The sequence below is a fragment of the Micropterus dolomieu genome, linkage group LG12 (genome assembly GCF_021292245.1).
Source record: "Micropterus dolomieu isolate WLL.071019.BEF.003 ecotype Adirondacks linkage group LG12, ASM2129224v1, whole genome shotgun sequence".
Taxonomy (NCBI): Eukaryota; Metazoa; Chordata; class Actinopteri; order Centrarchiformes; family Centrarchidae; genus Micropterus; species Micropterus dolomieu.
In genome coordinates, this window is record NC_060161.1 from 30,261,212 (window position 1) to 30,283,272 (window position 22,061).

Sequence of the window (22,061 nt, forward strand, 5' to 3'; positions counted from 1 at the left end):
GACAGGTCGCCAGTCCATCTCAGCGTTCCCAGATATGCAAATTAAATATAAGTTGAACAGTCTACATTTGCTTGTTTATACCTTCTGGATTTGTGTGTGTATTTTGCTGCTTTTGTAGGTGAAAACAAATGTTTGGAGTGGTGATGGAGCAGTGGATAAGACACATGCCTTCGGTGTGAGAGACCCGGGTTCAATCACCATTGTGTCCCTGAGCAAGACACTTAACCCCTAGTTGCTCCAGAGGCACACAGAATACCACATTGATGCTCGTGCATTTTGTTAGTTTTTTTTGTTTGTTTTTTTTTTTTTTATAATTCAAGGAGGATTCAAGAGGTTTCAGTCATAAAAATGTTATTACAATAAAAAAAATCAAATCATTTGATATTGATAATTATCACAATAAATGTCAATTTCCGATTTGAAGGCTAATTAAACTACTCTTTATGGCCAGAACACAAACACTTCATGCCAAACAATGGATCACTTAACAAATTTCAACAAATATTTGAGTTAAATTGAGTAAAATCTTTTTTGAAAACTTTAAATTGGAGGAAGGAAAAACAAGAATTTAGTTGTAAAACTGAACCATGACTTTGGTTTGACACTAACTTACTACCTTTCCATTTTCTATTAAGTTTCTACACCAATAAAGAGGCAGTATCTTATAATTATAACTTAGTATCTAAGTTATTACTATAACAGTATCATATACAAGATGTTTATCTTGTGATTACAAGATAAGAAACTTGTAATTATTGGATGTTTTTTCAATATTTTTATTCTGTAAGTTAGTTAATTTAATTCATTGAATTTAATTCACTTGGGTAAGTTTCTCAAGGTAGTTAGCAGAGACTTGAAATATGATGACTTTAGACTTAAATTGACAAAATTAAAAATAAAAAAGACTTGCAACTCGACTTTGACTTTAACACCAATGACTCGTGACTTAGAAGAGAGCCTTTTGACTTGAGACTTGAGTTACTTGTGACATGTAAAACAATGACTTGGTGCCACCTCTGGTTGTTAGTTCTTTGTTCCATGGTGGTTTATTGTTGCTTATGCTAACCACCCATTTTCTCTTCTTTTAAATCCAAATCAAACATAAAACATTTCCTGTGAAGAAAATGTCACTAATGAGAAAATGAAGACACAAAAAGACAGAGATAAATTACAGTGAACTTTTTACTGAACAACAAACACATTCATCTACTGAATACGCGCTAACACTACACACTGTATGTAAACTACAGGTACATCCACGAATGTCTTAACGCTGACAAATCAGAGGAAAAAAATACTTTTATCATTATATATTAATAGTAACAGAACTAACATCTAGCTGGAGAGAAGCAACAGTGGTGGACAAACTGGTGGCCCAGTTTTTTGCTAACGTTAGCATGTTTAACTGCAATGTTAATGGTCACATAATGAAAACATTTCTTCATTCATTCTCCTGAAAGCAAATGAAGTTACACACTCCTCTGATTATCTTTGACAATTGATTTTTTTATTTTCACTGTCCATCTACGTCTATGGCTTGTATCACAATTTGGTTCACATTCACTGCCTCTCTGAGGAAACTCAAATAAGACAGAAGACTGCTAACAAGGTTGGGAATGTCACATGTAAGTACTTTGTCTAATGCCATAAAACATCAACTCTTTCAACCAGTTCATCCCAACTCATGACACATGGACGCTTGAAGCCCCCCTGGCATCACTTTTCAACGCCCTTGGTAACCCTAGCATCGTCTGACGTGCAGGGCTCCACAGACAAATTAGAAGTAATAAAAATGCTATGTCTGGTTAGACTTTCAAAATAAAATGAGTGGTTAACTTTGTGACAAGTCACAGTTTGGTCAGCTTTAGGCAACAAAACTACTTGGCTAGGTTAATTAAAACGTGGTTTGAGTTAAAATAAGTATGTTACTTACACGTGAGTAAAATTACGTAAGATAAGTAATGTAACTTAACTAAAAACAATCCAATGTTGGCTTCTGTTTCACACAGGAAATAAACACTGGTCTCCTGGGTGAATGTCCAGTTTCTTACCCACCACAACCAACTCCTTACTCTGACTTTGCTTTCATTTATTCTCAACCTACGTTGAGTGTTGAACTATGATGCTAAAGAGTCCCATGTACGTTGGTACCAGACACCAAAGGACGTAACAAAGCCAATTCAGTGGGTCCAGATTTTAAATCGAGGACATGTAGATGGGCCAGACATTTTTTAGCAGCCTATTTAAAACCTTTCTTTAGCTTTTGGTAATAACACATTTTTACTTGCGGAGCCCCTGAAGTCTCATAAAAAGATTTTTTTTAACTTGTGCGCACAGGATAAAAAATATAATCTCAAAGCTCCGTACATTCGAGTATTACGCCAATATGCCGGCTCGCTGTGCTGTGTGAAAGGTACGGAGCTGGAAATGGGATTAGATTTGATCCACCTCTGAGACAGGAATTTTGGTAGTAACAGAGTCTGTCTGTGTAAAAATGCACATCTGGCATGTGTTACAAGTCACCTTCTTTTTCTCGGTCTAAGCCGGATCACTATGTGAAAGCACACATGGTTGCAGGATTATACCGCTGTACTTTGTTCAGTACGAATGAACAAATGCGGCATATTGGCGGATATATTTTCCACGATTTATTATCTCTGTATGAAAGCGGCTAAACTTCCGATTCCATGTCCTGTGAATCTCCCGGGAAAATTTGTCCGAAAAGTTAGGTGTTCGCACTCATTGCGAATTGAACACAGTGGTTTGGTGTTTGGAGATGAAGAAAAGATAAACCAGTCCAGGCAGGGTTAAACTGACAGTTTTCACTGTCAATTTTGCGTTTTAGGGTTGACAGACATTTTTCAGTAGATCGCTTCCCTTCTTGTGACAGTCAAGAGCCAGATAAGCTAGTGTGGTCAGAATTTACAAAGATATGATTGAGGGTGACGCTACATTCATAAACCTCCTGCCCGATCGGTGCTGCACATGTGTAACTCACAGAGATGAGAAGGATGGGAGATGGCCGACACACATAGTGTATGTAGTTTACTAGTTTAGTCATGTATCAGATTTATGTATGCTGGGAGAGAGGAAGTCATAGCAAATGTACTTTGGGATGTTTGTCTTGTTGTTTGACTGTTGTGATGATGTGAGCAGAACAGAAACCACACAACAACAGTCACAAATGCTTCATGGCTACTGTTAGATTTACTTGAGAAACTTTCAAGTTTAGCAACACGAGACATCAGCAGCTTCTGATGAAGGATGAAGGCGCAAAATAAAAATGGAGGCCTTTACGGGTCTTCAGGTAAATGTGGAAGCAGTCGTCTCTAAACCTGGAGCTGCTTTTATTGCTGGTCTGAAAGAGAGAAAGTGTTTTAAAAAGTGAGACACTGCAGTATTTTGTCACAGCCTCTAGTTACCAGCAGTGTGCTTTAAATGGCTGATTTTGGAGCAAAGAAAAATGTTTTTAGTCGGTCAGAAAGGTTAGATTTTGCCTAATAATATTTTTCCTCGTTCTGCAAATGTATCACCTTTTTACTACTACTGATAATTTAATGTGTATAATGCAGTAGTACAGTGATGTGAGGGCTGGACCAAACTAAAAAACAGGTGTTTAAATAATGTCTTACCTGCAGACCTCATCGTGTGAAAGAGTTGGCGCTGGAGAGAAAATTGAGAACATCTTTCAGGTGTATGTTTTTTGTACAAGGACGAGGATATTGCTGAACAACCAGACAGAGTTGACTCTTTTTTTGTGGTGCTTTTGTCAGTTATCTGAATTTTTTACCTCCTGGTTTCTCTTCTGGGTTCAGCAAACTTGTGCCTCAACAGGAAAGCAGCCACAGCTTCAGCAACCTACTCACACAAATGCAGAAAAAACATTGTGTTCATATTTAAAGGGTAACTTGTTTCATAGAAGGCTAACAAACAGTAACATCTGAGCGGTTGGAAGCAGGCCATTTTTTAATATCCATCATCAAAATGGTTGCTGATTATAAAATGGTTATTTTTATAGTTCAGCTCACTTGGATCTGAGTGAAGTTGTAACTAATACACCTCACAAACCTCTCTGATAGGGTAACTTTGGTATTTTTCAACCCTATTTGTGACTAATTGGGAACGTTCTGCAATTGATCCAGTAAAGTGCTTGTTTTTGCTTGACAGGCTCAGACTGTTACAAGTGTCTGTCGACATTATGGAAAGGGTCCTTACAGAGAGAGACCTTAAAAAAAAAAAGAAGAAGAAAAGAAGAACAGAAACAGTCATAATAGCACGCTTGTCAAAGCCACCAGACTCCACTGACAAAAATAGTCACTTTACCTCCGGTCTGCTGGTGCCTCAATCAGTTAGTTTGTGTTATTGTGTGACTTTGATGTTTTTAACCCTTTAAAACACAAACTACGTAGCGGTAGACCAGCAACTCCTGCGGTCTGCAAAGTTAAATTCTGGTGGCTTTGACGAGAGCGATATAGCGACTGTTTCTGGTTAAACAAAAAGGATCTTACTCTCTCTTTCAGGGATCTTATCCAAAATGTTGTCAGACATAACAGCCTGAGCCTGTCAGTGGCAAAAAACAAGCTCTTTAGTGGATGTACTTTGACGCAGCGCAATTGCATGCTAAGATTAGGCATGCGTTGCTGCCTGAGCTCATTCAGTATTGGATTCATTTTAAGAAATTGTCACACAGACACTAAAACATGGAAAAATAGGGTCCAGGCTTAAAAATCCAGAAGTTAACCTTTAAGTTGTCATTATAACAAATGGCCCTTTGATTATAGTATTAGTGACAACAATACCATATTTGTCTCTGAGATGAAGTGAAGCAGAAGTATAAAGTAGCAGAAAATGGAAAAATACAAGTAAAGTTGAAGTGTCTCAAGATTGTTTTGTAAGTACAGAGCTTGAGTAAATGTACTAGGTTTACATTCCACCACTGATGAAGACAGACATGCACAGTTGTCTTACTTTGTCTGGTTTGTCTTCCTGCACCGCGTGGCCACAAGGGGGCAGCACCTGCATCATGAATTTACCTGGAGACAAACAGCGAGACAGGTGCACAATCTGACTCCCACACACATATGTATCTTTGATGCTATTTTATCACAGACAACACACTCCTGGGCTGTCACTGACAGCGTGGTTGTTGACTGACAGGACCAGCTGTCTCTGGAGAAGAACTGCCGCCTCAAGGTGTGTGTGTGCGCGCGTGTGTGTGTGTCCTTAGAGACGTCTCTGCAGCAGTGAAGACGTCCTTCACCTTTTCCCTCACAGTTAGTGTAGAAACACAACATGAAAAGAATGTCTACTATTCCCAATATCACAGGGAAGAGCTGACATTTGTGTAGCATTAGTGTTTCTAAGACTACATTTCCCGTCAGCTCTGTTAACTTTATTCCTCCCTCCTGTTTGCTGAGGGCCGACATATTTGGGGTGATAGTTTTAGTTTTGATAGAAGAACAACACTCCCCGTCATCAGTGACAAAAACATTTTTTTCTACTGTTTCTACTGTCTACTGAAGAAGAACTTTCACTAAAAAGAACTGGTACCACACTGTTATTATACTCCACTATAAGTCCCGCATTTCAAAACCTCCTTATATAAGTAAAATAAAAGAACAGGAAAATGTTCCCTGTCAGTGTTTCACTATTTCTGATGTTTCTGGATTAATATTCCTGCTGCATTAATGTGTATGTTGCATTTTACTGCTGTAGATGTTTTGCATCCTGATGGGTAGTTTAATCTACAGCAATGCATCATGGTCTATAAGATCATCATGTGTTTGTGTTGAGGAGTGTCACTGTCCTGTGAGAACCAGGTATCTCTAACTAGTCAATTTTTCATGCGCTCAGAGAAAGAGCCCTGTTTTCAGCTTTGTGACGATGCTGACGTAGTTTATTTAGCTGAAGAAAGAGACAGATTTTCTCAGGAGCACATTCAAAACCACTACATCAGGAGATACATGGTTTTCACTGGACAGGAAGGGTAAAAGTTGTAAACTAAAGGTGTCAGATAACTGTAGTGGAGTAAAAACTACAATATTTGTCCCTGAGATGTGGTGGACTAGTATAGAGTTGCATAACATGGGAATATTCAAGTAAAGTTTGTACCTTACTTGAGTAAATGTACTTAGTCACATTCCACCTGTGGCTGTTACTAATTATTATAACCAGCGGCTGCCACGTGTAACTGTTAGCTAACTGAATTAACTGACAAACTGACTGACCTGAAGATTAAATATGGGACAACATTTGATCTGAAACTTGATCAAAATGATGTTTTATAATGATGTAAACTGGGAAGTACCTCTAATTTGTACTTAGGTACAGTACTTGAGCATAAGTACTTAGTTACATTCTACCACAGCTGATGGTTTTTTGGGTCTGATTTGTATCGGGTCCACAATGGTAACTACTGCCTCCAGTAAATTCATATAAAAAAAGTAAAGTCATATTCTCTGAGTCCGACATGACAAAGGCTCCTGCCTTTTCCAACTTTTTATATGTTACCAAATTCACTGTCAGCAAACAAAATATTACAAGATTTCTCTGATCGTGTACAAAGCGTGCTTTACTACCTTCGTGTCTTTAAATATGATTGGTTCTTCTGCCTTTGAAACCACAAGTCTCAGGAAGTTTTTGAACCTTTGCAGGAACTATAATGTTCCTTTGTTGTATTGCTTTATGCGTTTTCAGGGCCTCTAAAGACCTGCGCAGACTGGCTAAATCATGTACAGGAACAGTGAGGGCAGCATATAAATGACTGTTTGTAGAATGTCAACTTATTAAACCAAAACTGAAGGATTACCATGGCTACTACTGCATTTGTTTGGTCAGCGTCTCACCTTGCATCTGGCCGATAGTCAGATCTCTGTCCAGACGGTCTATTCCTGGAATGACAAAAATAATTTGGAAGTAAATCTAAAATATATCTCCAAGGTACTTTCATACTGTAAAAAGGACTTATAGAGGTTTACACACCAGCCAATAGCAGGAGTTTGGGCAGGTTGCAAGCAAGAAAGAGGTTGGAGGTTCCTCTAAACCAGCCGTCCCAATACTTTTCTGACTTTGACAGGTCTATACGCCACTTGTACACACTCTGGCGTGCACACAGAAACACACAGTGATTGGTTAATATTCATAATAATATGAGCAATAGCAGGAAGAAAACAAGACATTTGTGTGTGCATGCATTTGAAATACAGGAAATGAAAGAACAGTTTATTGAACAAATCAAGTTATACCGCATGTCTCCCTGTGTTAGGGGTAAGTGGTGAGCATTGGTAAATAAATGTAAGTCAATAGAATCATACGTCACATTAAGAATGATCAAGGTCATATATTTATCATTTTACAACACAAGGTTGTACAATGAAATGTTAGTTTGTAGTCCCTCCATGCTACACACACAGAACTTAACAGCTATTTAAATGTATATTACAATCGGGTAAAACAAATAAAAAAATACAGGCCAATACAGTTATTTATATTCATATATATACAGACACGTCTACAACCAGGAAATGATTATTATTATTATTTTTATTTTATTTTATTCATGTTGATGTGTAAGTTTAAATTTATGAGGAAAGGAGTTTGTGGTTAGGTTTCAATGTTTAGGGATGAAAGTCAACAGAAGTGCTGTTATAAATGTTTTTGAGCGGTTGAACTAAATGTAAATCAATGGTGGGTCTGTGCAAGTAAGGCAACGCATCTGTGATTTAGAAATAAGGTTTGACTTGGCAAATTAATGTAGGTCAATGATGTCATTTTGCAATTACAAATGACATGTGGATGAGTTTTTGTGTTTGTGTTTGCTATATTAATGGTGGGGGTTAATGTGAAAATTAGGAGTTCCACAATAAAACGGCCTACAGTGTCAAACCTTGAAAAATAAGGGCTTTGGTAATGAATGTTATACATCACTGAAAGCATACAACGCACATTATAAGACACAGATTGCCATGAAGTGTTAATAAAGGTGAAAGTAGGATACTGGTTAATAATAAATGTTACTTTACCATCAGTGTTTCTGTGCGGTCGTTTTCATACCTGGCCTTCGCTGAGGCTCACCTCTGAGGTGGCATTTTCTTTGTCATTGACGTAGCTCTGATCGTAGAATTCTTCGTTACGCTCAACGACCACGTCAGTCACTGGGCTGGCCTGCTCCTGAGTGTCAGCGTCTTCAACCTCACATCTAACAGACAGGAAGTGAGACGAAAGAGGAAGTTATCATCAAGTCATTATGAGTTTAGTTTAGCACAGTCGTGTGGATAGAGACCCTAATGTGTAAAATACACTATATTGCCAAAAGTTTAAGGACGCCCACCCTTACATGCACATGCATTTTAATGACAATGCCTGTTTCCACAAAGTAGGGAGCATGAAATTGCCTAAAATGTCTTGGTATGCTGAAGCATTAGCAGTTCCTTTCGCTGGAACTAAGCGGCCAAGCCCAACACCTGACTCTGCAGAAAGTTGGCGACTTCTGTGGACTGTGCGCCTCAGCATGAGCTGACCCTGCTCTCTGATTTTATGTGGCCTACCACTTCGTGGCGGAGTTTCTGTTGTTCCCAATAGCTTCGACTTTAGCTGTTATAATACCACAAACAGTTGACCATGGAATATTTAGTAGTGAGGAAATTTCACAAATGGACTTATTGCACAAGAGGCACCCTATCACGGTACCAAGCTCATATTCACTGAGCTCCTGAGAGCGACCCATTCTTTCACAAATGTTTGTAGAAACAGTCTGCATGCCTACGCTTGATTTTATACACCTGTGGCCATGGAAGTGACTGGAACACGTGAATTCAATTATTCAGAGCAATATTTTTGATTTTGGCAATACAGTGTACCATAGTTTCAACATAGTTTACTGAGATAAATACAGGGAAAAAAACTATTATCTGTTGTCTTCTTCCAATTTAGACAGACAGGAGAAGGCATAAGCCAGTCAATTTTGAGGTTGTGTCTCTAACTGACCAATCAGAGCCAGCCTACCTTTTGATCTGACCAACCATTGAGACTCTGGCAGATTCCAGGTTCCGGATTTGCCCGCTCTTGACGCTAAAAGGAGAACACGGGGAAAAAAAAGCCAAATTAGTGCTCCAGTTTATTCAACATTGGGCCAGAGCTGACCTTTGTGAGTGCAGCCAATGGTTGTGCTGCGATTAAAGATGGAGGTCCAGTTAATAACGAGTGTTTCTGAATGTAGCTGTACAATAGGACATTATGATCTCAGCCTTGTTCAGGTTTGCGGGACACAAGTTGACAGTCTGAGTTGTAGAATATCATTGAACACTTCTTAAACCCATTTTACACTGAGTCACATGAAGCATTTGAGAGAGATTCAAATGTGATTGCTCAAACCACTGCACTTGGTGAATGACTTGTGCGGGTGAGAAGGTGAAGGAGTGAGTGACAGCTTGTGAAACGACACAACTTTTGTCTAGCTCTTAGTTCATAACTGCGACTCTGTTTGTGTTAGTTTACAGATAGCAGTTAGCCAGCTAGCTGTTATTGTGTTAGCTGGGGTAGGCAACATTAGAAGAACTATCAAGAGAGAGCTGGATTTTGAAAGTATCCAACTAAAAAAAATCCCAGCACTCAAAAAATGCTTCTGAAATAAATTGCCTACCCAGTTTTTAACTGCTAAATTGCATACCATATTCTTCTGCTGCCAGTTAACAAAACAGTCCTAGGTGCATTACCACAACACTCTGGACTGATTGAGAGGGTATAATGTTTTATCTGTATTTTATTTCAAGTGTAAATTAGGCTTTAAATGCTCACCTCCACTCTATTGCGTGGTCCATGGACTTGAAGGACTTGGGTCTACCCTTCAGGAAGTTCTGTATGCTATGGAGTGCCTCCATTGCACTACCTACAGGAGGATAAGACTATTTGTGCATAACATATGACATAAAAATATCCCAAATAAAAAATCAAGGAAAAATAGTGTAAAACTGTGATTTTGTATGTTTGATTATTGCACCTTCCACAACGTCTATAGCCACCAGGCCCACAGTGGTTGGTACCAGCATGTTGCTGGCTGTATGCACTGCGATTGCTCCGCCAACGCCATGGCCAATCAGGACAATGGGGGGAGGAGTCTCACCATAGCAGACTCCAATCACATTGGCTACGTCGCTGAAGGGGTGGAGCATACAGTGATAGTAGCAGATAGTAACAGTGCTGGACAATGGAGTGGCAATAGTAGAAGGCATAGCATTATTATTGCATTACCTGGACATAGTTTGAGTTGAGAAGTCGTCTGATTGGCGAACCAGGGTGGCACCTTGACAAAGAACAAATTGTCTCTCAACTCAAAGTGCCTTACAGAAATAATTAAGAAAACAGCAGAGTTATTAATAGAAGCTGAAAATATAAAAGCACTAAAACTTGAGACTGAACCACTGAAACCAGACTAATAATGCAAATTCTTTATTAACTCTCCTCACCTATTCAATGGCAGAGAAACTTGGATTCAACACTGATATTAACAACTCGTCGTCACATATGGACATAGACCTGTTGGCGTTATTTGTATCGCACTGGTAAAAGCTCTGTAGCTACATTAGTACATATATATGATACTGCATATACGTTACTGCATATACGTTAGAGCATATATACAATACAGCATATACGTTACTACATATATGTTCATTTATATACGTTACAGCATATTTGTTACAGCATATACTTTACTATACGTTACTGCATATACGTTACTGCATATATGTTACTACATATACGTTACTACATATACATTACAGCATATATGTTACTAAATATACGATACTATACGTTACAGCATATACGTTACTACATATACATTACAGCATATACGTTACTACATATACCTTACTATACGTTACTGCATATACGTTACTACATATACATTACAGCATATACGTTACTACATATACCTTACTATACGTTACTGCATATACGTTACTACATATACATTACAGCATATACGTTACTGCATATACGTTACTACATATACGTTACTACATATACGTTACTACATATACATTAATTTATATATATTACAGCATAACCGTTACTGCATATCCGTTACTGCATATCCGTTACTACATATCCGTTACTACAGATACATTAATTTATATATGTTACAGCATATACGTTACAACATATATGTCACAGCATATATACGATACAGCATATACGTTAATTCACATACGTTGCAGCATATACATTAATGCACATTCGTTCATGCATATGTATTTCCCCCTAAGTTGTCTTGGAAGATGAAGTTTACTCAAGTCATAACCAAAACCTTTTTTATAAACATTATATTGCCTCACCATGACCCCTGAGGTCCATGGCAAGTACTCTGCAGGTCACTCTGCTGGTGATGGCTGTCTACAACAAAGAACAAAACACAGAGAGACTGCTGATATTCAGGATGTAGCCAACATCGATCAATAGACCAATCAGTCCATTAAGTCCATTCAACCATCTGACTTTGCAGACAAATACTCACAGTGAAGACGGCCCAGGACAGGGCAGAGTGTCCTCCTCCATGCAGCAGAACCAGCAGTGGTCCATCACTTCCTGCTTTATAAATCCTGAAGATGTCCCTACTGTCGGCCAACCCCACGCTCACATCTTCCATCTGATCGTAATACTCCCGCCAGGATACCGGCGAGTAGTCTAGCTTACCGCCAACCTCACTGGTCGACATATACACACACAGAAACACACACACACACTGTATACTACCTATACAAACTTGCTTCTTTCTGCAAACATTTCTCGATGGTGGAGCTACTGAAGACGTTTATTGGAGCACCAGTTAGTTAACTGGAAAAAGAGGAACTCAGGTATAAAGTATTATTAAATCCATGATAGTGACATCTTTTACCACTTATACCATTAGATTTATTATGTTGGAAGGTCAGCTTGCTCGCTAACCATGCTAGCTGAATGCCTGTATGGCTAGTATAAATGTGAAGTGTCAGCTAGGCTAATTAGCTAACTCATAACTATGAGTAGTTACTACATTTTCCCCCCTCTTAGTAGCAGAGCATGATGCTCTATAATTTTAGCTTGTTTCTAATTCTCTTTCCTAAACATCAGTCTTCAGTTGCTTAGCTAGCAGAAGAGCACCACCATGATTCCCAACTGTCTCCATATAAACCAGAAACTAGCAGCTAAAAATGAACATAATGACATGTTATTTGCTAATCAATTGGAAGAAAGCAAACAATTTTAATTTGGATTTTTTCCCCAATACAAAACCAGAAGCAAATATATTAGCTAAAGTTCCTGTCCTAGTCCTAGCCACCTTCCGTGCCTTCCTAGATTGGGGGTCATCACTATGTTCCCAGGGTCCAATGAGCATGTGTGTTTCTTGATTGTAAGATATTGGTGAGGGCTATCTTCACAGTTCTTTCAATTGCAAACGAATGAAGAGAGATAGATCTTTCAAATGCACTTTCAATGGTATTTTAGCCACTGCGGAGATGTCATTGTCTAAAGTCAAGAAAACTATCTGTCCCACAAATTTGAGCACAGGTTTCAAGGAGTATAACATCAGTACTACAAGATGTAGATGGGTTATTTCAACATATTGATCCAGGAAAACATACATTGAACATTTGACCTAATGAAAAACATTGCTGAGATTATAAAACCCTTTGAATGGTCTCATTAAAGTGTCATATTTAGAGGCTATAGAGCTGGGGAACATAGGACCCTGGGAGCACTGTATGTTTGACAAGCAAAGTAGCACAACCTACTTCCAGCAATGGAGATGTGTCTTCAAATGGTTTGTGAATCAAACTGTCGAGCTAACTGCGTTTTGAAGAAGTAACTTGAATTCGTTGTTTGCTTCCTTTGAGAAATAAACTAGCCAGGGCTAGAGGCAACATCTGGACACAGTGTTGACAACTTGTCCTTCAAAAAACAAGAAGGAAGATTAAAAGTCAACGTTCACCTTTTATTTAAGCTTTTTCTAAGTATAAATTGAGTCTCAGAGAAATCTTTGTGCAGTTACTCAGTTAAAGCCTCAACATTTTTAATTAAGTTCCATTTAAATGTTTTATTTGAGTTTCTGTTGTCACTAATCTGCCTGAACATGAGATATAAAAGTTTTCCAGTGTTTTGGAAAGGTGACTTACTGCTCTGTGTCTAAGTTCTCCTCCCACATGTTGCGTTTCAGCAGGAAGACGTCCAAATGACAGATGGTTATCTTCAATCTGGTGTATTTATGTTTGTGTGTCAGGTAATTAAGCTGATTTTCCGTAATAAGCACTATACAGAAAGAGCTGCTCCTCTTCCTGGATGCCGTGTAGCACTTCCATCGACCAAATAACAAAGCTGACTGCTGGTAGAAACAACAGTAGGACAGTATAGGACAATAACTAGTCAGCTGCTGTTGTCAGGTAGCATCACTCTCGCAGTGTCCTATTGGCTGAGACAGCTGAAGTGGTTGTGGCAGGTAAGAAGATAGACAGCTGAGAATCCAAACTTCAGAGACTTCAGTTACGTCACTAATCTGCAGTCAGTAGTGAACTTAGGAGAAGTTTCTGGTAGTTGATGGTGCATCATATCTCTACCAGCCAAGTGAGACACAGAAAACTAAGTGATAAAACCTCACTTTCATTGAGATCTAATGCTCATTCTCTCATGCTTTTTACATTTGTAAGCCACAAACACAGGTGTAACTTTTTACTGTCAGTAATGGTTACATTCCATTCAGTGGAACCAAAGCCAGTATGTCCTCTACACTGGCTCACATACATGGCTTTATATATACATAAATCAAAAGGTTCCATCATAAACATTATAATTTACACCTTTTTTGTGCTACTATTTTTCTATACAAGACGAGCTATAAACCAAAAGCTAGCACAAAAGACAAGCTCGACCATCATGAAATACACAAGTGTCTGCTGTTAATCACCTGATTGCTTGTTGTTCAACTTCCACCCTGTTTGGAATATAAACATCGGAGTGTTAAAAGAAACAGAAATCTCTTAACACCATCAAAACCTGTCTTTAAAGTATTCCAGTGAAAGAAAGATAATTGCGGTCCAAAATTAAGAGGGAAACTGTGCTCTGGGTTTTCAGTGGCACTTGTTAGTTGGCTAAAGCCCTGGATATACTTGATTTTAACTACGCGTTCGTGTATGCAAGATGGCTGCCACGTATATACTGCATTGGAGCGTAGGTTGTGCATGTTCCCAGGAATTAACACTTTGCTTCCGAAAGATGCAATTCAGCACATGAACGTGGGGGTAGTATGTCGATCTGACGGGCAGGTCAGCAGCATCTATTGTTCCACATACCAGGCCAGGTGGTGGAGGTATGCAGTTGGTTTGCCAACTGCCATTAAATGCAAAAGAAGAAGTTCTGCAGCAGATTTTAGAAAAGGGGATTTATGGTGGGATGTTTACAGTAAAACTCCTGGAGCTAGTCCGCAATTACTGAGATCGTTATGATGTCTCATTAAAATCACAACCAGCTCGAGGTTCACTATGTTTGGTTTGTTTACAATGTGCAAATTTGGAAGTTGTCAAGGAAGATAATCCGGTGTTGGCGAGGGATGATCCGGTCCTGGTTTGCCCCTTAGTGGATTCAGGTTTAATCCACCAGGTACACTCAAAGTATGCAGGCAAGTATGTGAACAAAGTTGTTTGCGTCACAATGCCTGTCCGTGCCTATGCATTGTTAAAAAACAAGTATATCCAGGGCTTAACATTCAAGCAGTCCTCCAACTGTTTCCAACAAAAGTACCCGGGAATTTTAGTCCCAGGATCTACTTTTCAAGAAACTAGAAGGTTCCTTCAGCCCACTGTTGTGGGCATCAAAAGACCTGCGAAGATGACAAATAAAAAATGACAATAAAATAGCGTTTTATTTTCCATAATGTGTTTTTACAGGCAGCGCATCACATCCACACACTGGCGCACAGCATTTGGCAATAACAATAGGCTATATGAAACTATGCACTCCTATTTGCTTGACTGACACATTGAAAAGGGCATCAATGTTTTATGACTGACTGTCTAGTTAAAATCTATGTTCATTGTAGGTCTGAACAAAAGCCCCACACACACCTTTCTTCATTTATTAGAAAGATTTTTCTTTCTTTTAATTCTCCCATCAACTTTTATTATGGAGACAATTAAAGTCAGAGATTCGGAGACTCTGTCAGCAAGAAACACGTTTTACATAATTTATTGTCATTTCTGTTCAGTCAGGCAGATCATTCCTGTGTTTAGTCCAAATAGATGACAATAAAAGGAGCTGGACAAGTTACTAAACTGCACTAAAGTCTCTAATGAAGCAAGCAAAGGAAAATCAAGCCTGCACATCCAGCCATCTCACCTACTGCATCTGATGTCAAATAAAATGTATGCAGTAGTGTTAAAGGATATGAGAAGAGGAACTAAACGGAAAGCCTATAACTGAGCGTCGACTTTGATTTGAGTTACATTTCAATTTCCCTTAAACATTTAGCCTAATAAATCCCAAGAAGTTCTGGGTTATCCAATAACAAATTCACGATCAGAATCAGTAAATATAAATGTAGATAATGTAGCCTAAGCATTGTGCCAGTAGAAATGATCCGGTGGCTCTAAGCATGACATACAGTAATCTGTATTTAGGCTATTCATGTGTTTGTTAAAGAGGTGGTATTATGCTTTTTGGCTTTTTCCCTCTCCTTTATTTAGTTATATATCTTTTTTGTGCATGTAACAGGTTTGCAAAGTGAAATAGCCCAAAGTCCAGCCCAAAGGGAGTTCCCATCTCCCACAGAAAGCTCTGCTCTGAACCGCTTGAAAACAGCTCGTTTGTAGTCCAGTCCTTCACTTCCTTTACTTGTGACGTCACAATGAAAACGCATCATGAAGCTTGCCAAGCAGCTAGCAGGGGTCAGGCACGCCCTCAAACCATGCTAGTATGAGCGGAGGCCCTTTGGCTCGACTCGCCTTTGTTTGGGTTTCCATTGTAGAAATGTTGTACCTGTATCCTGAACCTGAAGCGGCTTTGATTTGGATCACACTACCTTGTTTCTTACGACCCGCCCTTCTCTGCTTCTGATTGGCTAGTAGTCCTTACCTGGGAACTGCGCATGTGCAACTCCCAACAAAGATTTTGTACAAGTAAGATGCATCACTCTGTAGCGGAGCGTACAGCACACAGCGTGAAAAGAGGAGCTGCAGCAATGTGCAGTATGAGAAAAATCTGGTGTTTTTTGAAAATTAAACCATGTAAACCTGTTCTGGTACAACCCCTAATTAAGATTTTGAACCTGAAAATGAGCATAATACCACCACTTTAAATAGGTAGGCTAACAGCTACAGAGAGAATCATGCTGCTCCGCAGTAAGAACTGTGAGACTTTATAACTACAGTGCACCAGCTGTTTCAAACCCAGCCTCCAGTATTTAGAACACGCCCACTTATTTGCATACACGCCCCAAATCTAAATCCTAAATACCCAATCCTAAATAACAAATGCTCAATCCTAAATACCAAATGCCAAATCCTAAATACCAAATGCCCAGTCCTAAATGGCCAAATGCATTTTTGAGTTAGACTTTTAGATTTAATTCTGATCCAATAATCTCTCCATAGAAGGGATGAGCAGTAGAAGCAAAACACCCAACATGCTCAAGTTAAAGCGAGTAGCCTCTACTCAAACATTCAACGTACTTTCCCAAAATACCAGCACTTTGGGAAAGTACTACCCCCCGAGTACAGATTTTTTTGGGGGTCAAATAAAGACCTCGGAACTCAATTTGGACCTTCCCTGCAATGGAAATGCAGTGTTCCTCCAAAGGTTCCTAGTTTCGTGGTTGTTCCGGCGGTGGAAATGTAAATAAGGTTCGTATAGGGTCGTTTTTCTGGGGAGGACAAGCTACTAACATTTGTCCAATGTTGGACATTTTGACTCGTCATATTAGGAAAAGCAGGAGTAAATAATAACATTTGTGATGAACATACATTGATAATTGCTGCATTTCATTTAGGAGTGCCAGCCATCTTTAAAGTTACTAGTTACATCTGTGCTTTTCCAGCTACGACATGTCAAAATTTCCCCTATGAGAAAGGTTTACTGTTATCATCCAGTTTGATGAGTTGTTGAGTGTCTGAATGAGGTTTTGAATGGAATCTAAAAACAGTCATCTGACATGTCAAAGCAGGAAAAGCACAGTAACTAATAACTAACTAAAGGATTAAATAAAATTTTAACACCCATTTATCATGGCGCTGACCTGCTCGGATGTTCAGCAAACCATGTCATTGTTTTATAACACCCAAAACATCTAATCAAACGACCATCAATTTATCAAAAAAAATGTTTTTGTTCTGATTCTTCTTTCTTTCTTTCTTTCTTTCTCTTCTTTTTCTCCGCTAAAAGTGTTTGGGCAGCAAAAACTGCTGGAAAGAAACTCACCAAGATTGGCATGTAGGTTGCAAATTCCACTCACTACTCAGGTAAGAAAAAGTGGCCCTCATAGACCTCATGGTGTCTCACATAAATGCCCGTAAATGAAAATTGGCTTAAGCTATTGTAACCAAACTTGACGCATCTGTTCAGATGCTCAGCTCAAGCTTTGATGAGCAGTCCTGGGATATTATGTTACACTTGCAAAAAGTTTATACCTCGTAATTCGCTGGATGGATTTGTACGGAATTCGGTTTGTACGACCTCGGGTCACTACTCAGTAGATGTATAAAATGCACAAAGTGGGTGTGGCTTATTACAAGAATTGTAAATTTCTAGACATTTCTCATTCCTAACTTCAAAAAATCTAAGAAAATCATCCGTACGTCTTAGAGAGCTGATATGTGACTAACGTTTGCCTCACTGCAACCTGTGGTCAATTTAGAAGTCAGTCACTCTGTATTTTTCAGAATATGCTAAGTCAATTAACATCTCTCCACAAGTCTTTCTTCAAATACTACCAAACTCCATAGAGTCGTTCTCCAGATGGCTGATATCAAGTGTTTCAAAGTGTTTTCAGATCAGTCAAACGGTGAGTCTGCAGTGATATTCAGTATCTTGCTGTAACAACATTTTCTTTTTAACTCAGTTTTGGATCAAATGCCACCAAAATAATTCACAACAAACCCAGAATGATGCGTGATTTTTATCAGAATTTTCTCACCAACATTATGACAGTTATAAGCTTTTCAAGTTTAAACTGATGTCACTACCTTGACTTGGGAGAAGGTTTGTGAAAATAGCCTCTCACCAGTAGCTTAGTCAGTAAGTCACCTACTCTGGCGATCTGAAGTGCCAGGGTTCAAATCCCCCGATGACTGAGGCAGACTTGCTGACAATAAGGGGTGTTCAGATTATAGTTGGTTTAAGTTCTCTATATTATTTGGATCCCTTGACAATTTCTTCTGATTTTTCTCTGCCTAAAAGTGTTTGTGCAGCTTAAACTTTAAATCTTTGAAACACAAAATGTCGCAGGTGGGTACATATAGTGACACTCAAGGTGATGCTGTAAAAATCAAGTTTGCATTTCTTTCATCACTTTAATCTCTTAAATTGTCTGCGTCTGTTCTTCTCCTCTGAAAATTTCAAATGTTGTTTTTTTCGCAACTTGCTTGGATCCCGATCATTGCCGCTCACGGCTGTATTATAATTTCGAATGCTCTTTAAGATAAAAGATTTCACTGTTTTCTTGTCCCACTCGCCTGAGAAATGTGGTTCTTGAAGGTTCCTCATTGTAGTTTATTCAGCAGACCTCTCATCTATTTATTTAAATATTAATAATAATAATAATAATATTAGTGGATACAAAAGCTCAAAATGTCAGATAATTTATGTGTTGTAGATGCAAAATGGTTCTCTCTCTTTGACAAACAAACAGCCCTCAGGTGGCAGTGACAGACAGCAACAGTTTCCAGGTAACCAGCAGTGAGCTTTTGTGAAAAGTTCAGCCATAATACAAGTGTGTGTATTACAGTTAGCATCCCATTTGATTAGAAATGGCAGTATTAGTAATACTGTTGATATCATATTGTGTGTCTAAACTGTTAAACTCAAAAGAAAAAGAATTATAATACAGTTTCATAGCTGCAAAAGTAAACATCAACTCAATACAAACTATTAGTATGTGTTAGAGATCAGTAACTACCTGCTGGTTCTTAATTTATAACCATATCATATTTTGTTTTAGGTAAAATCTCCATTTGAAAAATAAGCGGTAAAATGAAAGTAGCAGGGTAAAAATCCCAAAATTATTTTAGTGAAGTAGGAGTATAAAGTAGCAGTACATGCACAAGTACCTCAATATTGTACTTAAGTACAGTACACCCCAGTTTGTAATGCAGGATTTGAAAATTTGTAATCTCAAAGCCCAGATACCTGGGTGATGTCTTGTCTTGAAAGCTCCTCCAAAGCCACAGAAAACAGTATTATAGTATATATAGTATATAGTTTGTACAGGCTGTGTTTTACTCCAAATGACTAATAAATTACCTTTACAGGTAGAACGTTCCCCAATAAATTCCCTTTTAAATTTAAATCTGCTCTTAAGGACATTCTTATTTTATAATTTTCGGATTTCAAAATCAACTAATGATTAATTTCCCCTCATTTCTGGTTGTAAAAGGAAATCTCAGTGAATAGAGCTTAGGTGTCCATTGAGGAGGGGTGTGTGCTCAGTGGCACTTTCATCTGAACTCAGAGCTCGCTGTAAGCTCTGCCAGAAGACTCCAGTGTGTTGAACGGCTTGCGGCCAGCTCAGGTAAGTGCGTTTCTTCACCAGACTCCTCATTTGGTAGTACGCAGACAGCTGCTGGGCGGGGATGTGCTCCAAAAACAGCAGGATCAACACATCCTTCTGCTCGTCAAACAGACGGTAGCTGTAGAAACCACACACAGGACAGGAGCTTGAATCAGTTGGGGAACAGGTGAGGTAAGACCAGTAAGTGTACGGAAAGAGAGGCAGCGCCCTCACCTGGCCATCTGGATCTCTCTGGAGCACCACTCACTCTGCAGGTAGTGCCGGCTGATCACACAGATGGTCTTCCTGCTGCCATAGATTGCGTCTGTAATGTTTTCTACGATGGGCTTACCTATGAAAACATCAGCCATGCAGACAAGGCACTTCATTCAAACTGACCATCATGTTGTTTAAGAAATTGCTTTTTTCCCACAAAAAGTAATGTTGTTTTTCTACTAATTTGAATACTGAGTGCTCTCTGCATGCACACAAATGTACAAACAGAGGTGATCACAAAACGGCATATCACTGAAAACACTAGTGAAAAATGTATTGAGGCTTTCTCCTCGACACCTGCCCTCTCACGGGTCTCAGTGAATGAACTTAAATTACATTAAAGCCACTGCACTGTAACATCTGGTTTTCATTTTCTTTGTTTTTAGATTTTCAGAGCCCTGATTGTACACTGCACCATAACTTTTACCCTGTTTGTTGTCCTGTTTTTATAATGTGTTTTATTTTTTCAATTTCCCTTTGTTGCTTTTATGTTTTGTGTAAAGCACTTTGAATTGCCTTGTTGTTGAAATGTGCTATACAAATAAACTTGCCTTGCCTTGAATGGGCCGGATGGATGAAACACAGGGGTGAGACGGAAAAAACACAACGATATACATTTAAATTGTTTATGTTATTCTTGTTTTTTATTTAAAATGCTTGACAGTGTCCTTTTTAATATGTAATTGCAAACATATTATGTTCTTTTTCTTTTAGAATATCAAAGAGTTAATGCGCATTTCAGATTAGATCTTGGCTGACTTTTTTATGGTCATCTGCAGCCTGTTTTCCTGGTCCACTGTGAAGACCTTATTATTTGGCTGTGAGTATCCTGTAGGTTTAGCCTGCAGCCTGGTGGACTCTGCCCCCCTCCTGCAGTATCTAAATAGGGTAGAATGGCTATGTGTCTCAACGATTCAAAGAAGTGTTTTTAATCACGAAATGTAAATTCACTGAGTGAATTTACTTTCTGTGATTGAAAACGGCCTTTTCCGTATAACTCCGTGAATGTGTGATGTATCCACATGATTTTTTGTGGTTCTGGTAAGTACTGTGGACTGTATGTGCTGAGGTACTTTGGCACATCAGACTTGTATAAGCTCGGAGAAATGGCTGTGTTTCATTTGTCTCACATTTCAGTCGTTCACTCACAGACTGCATTTCCTCCTCACACCAGTATCTGAAAGAACAACACACACTGTTCCCTTTGCATGTCTTAAAGGAAGTCCTGTTTTTGATCTGAAGGCTCGATAAGACCACAAGCTGCCAAAAAAAGTGAAGTGAACAGGTGCTGTCTATCGATAAGATTGACACAAATGAGGATGTGAAATTCATGTCATGAAAGCAAGTATTTTAAAAATAGACCCCACCTCAGTCAGACTTTTCAAACTCTGACAGGAAGAAGACGTGAAAGAGGAAGCAGAGAGAATCATAAGAGCCTATGTAGTTAGAATTTTTGTTGATGCTTGATGACAGATTGATAGAAAGAGTTTGAGGACAAACAGAACGTCTGTACCTGGTTCGAAGTCTCTGTGGTGCAGACACAGCCTCCAGCCTTGCTCTCCTTCCAGCACTGGAAGCATCTCTCTGTAGACCCAGGCCTCATCGTGAACGTTGTAGGACACAAAAGCATCATAGTGGTGACGAGTGCCCTTCTTTCCCCTCTTCTTATCATAGAGGAAGGCCAGGAAGAGGTAGTAGGCGTAGACTAGGTGCCACCTCATGAAGTGGTAGATGAATGTTGTGAGGAGAGTGAGCACAGTGAGACTAGCGCTAGAAATGAAGCAGAGGAAGCCGGCGTCTATCCAACAGGATTCAATGTCAAAGTCCAGGAACATATTTCCCTGTTGGCTCACAGGAAAGGCACAAGTATACTGGTGGCCATTAACAACCTGTGTCTGGTTGGTGCTCTGCACCCATTGGTTAAAACCAGAATTAGAGCATTCGCATGTCAGAGGGTTATCAGTCAGGTCCAGATATGTCAAGGCCGGGAGGGACTGAAAGACTGTCTCATTGATGATGGACAATGCATTCTCACTGAGTTTCAGCCAGCTGAGAG

At 39.0% G+C, this 22,061-nt stretch overlaps 2 protein-coding genes across 2 annotated transcripts; both read right to left on the minus strand.

Annotated features, from left to right (window-relative positions):
* Positions 1–3,235: 3,235 nt before the first annotated feature.
* On the minus strand, positions 3,236–12,799 carry LOC123980352 (protein phosphatase methylesterase 1-like). Its single transcript, XM_046064699.1, has 14 exons — positions 12,774–12,799; positions 11,516–11,705; positions 11,337–11,394; positions 10,249–10,300; positions 9,998–10,152; positions 9,796–9,886; positions 9,004–9,069; positions 8,053–8,197; positions 6,982–7,099; positions 6,846–6,890; positions 4,969–5,033; positions 3,791–3,858; positions 3,633–3,663; positions 3,236–3,358 (listed from the first exon to the last, which is right to left on the minus strand). Exons 2-13 carry the CDS (start codon positions 11,645–11,647, stop codon positions 3,642–3,644), a joined length of 1,017 nt encoding a protein of 338 aa, XP_045920655.1. The 5' UTR covers positions 11,648–11,705; positions 12,774–12,799; the 3' UTR covers positions 3,236–3,358; positions 3,633–3,641.
* Positions 12,800–19,212: 6,413 nt separating this feature from the next.
* LOC123979892 (toll-like receptor 13) lies at positions 19,213–22,059 on the minus strand (the record flags this gene model as incomplete). Its single annotated transcript, XM_046064002.1, has 3 exons — positions 19,213–19,868; positions 19,964–20,081; positions 21,519–22,059. Coding segments are annotated over 3 exons (906 nt in total), but the record flags the coding sequence as incomplete, so codon positions are not given.
* Positions 22,060–22,061: the final 2 nt, after the last annotated feature.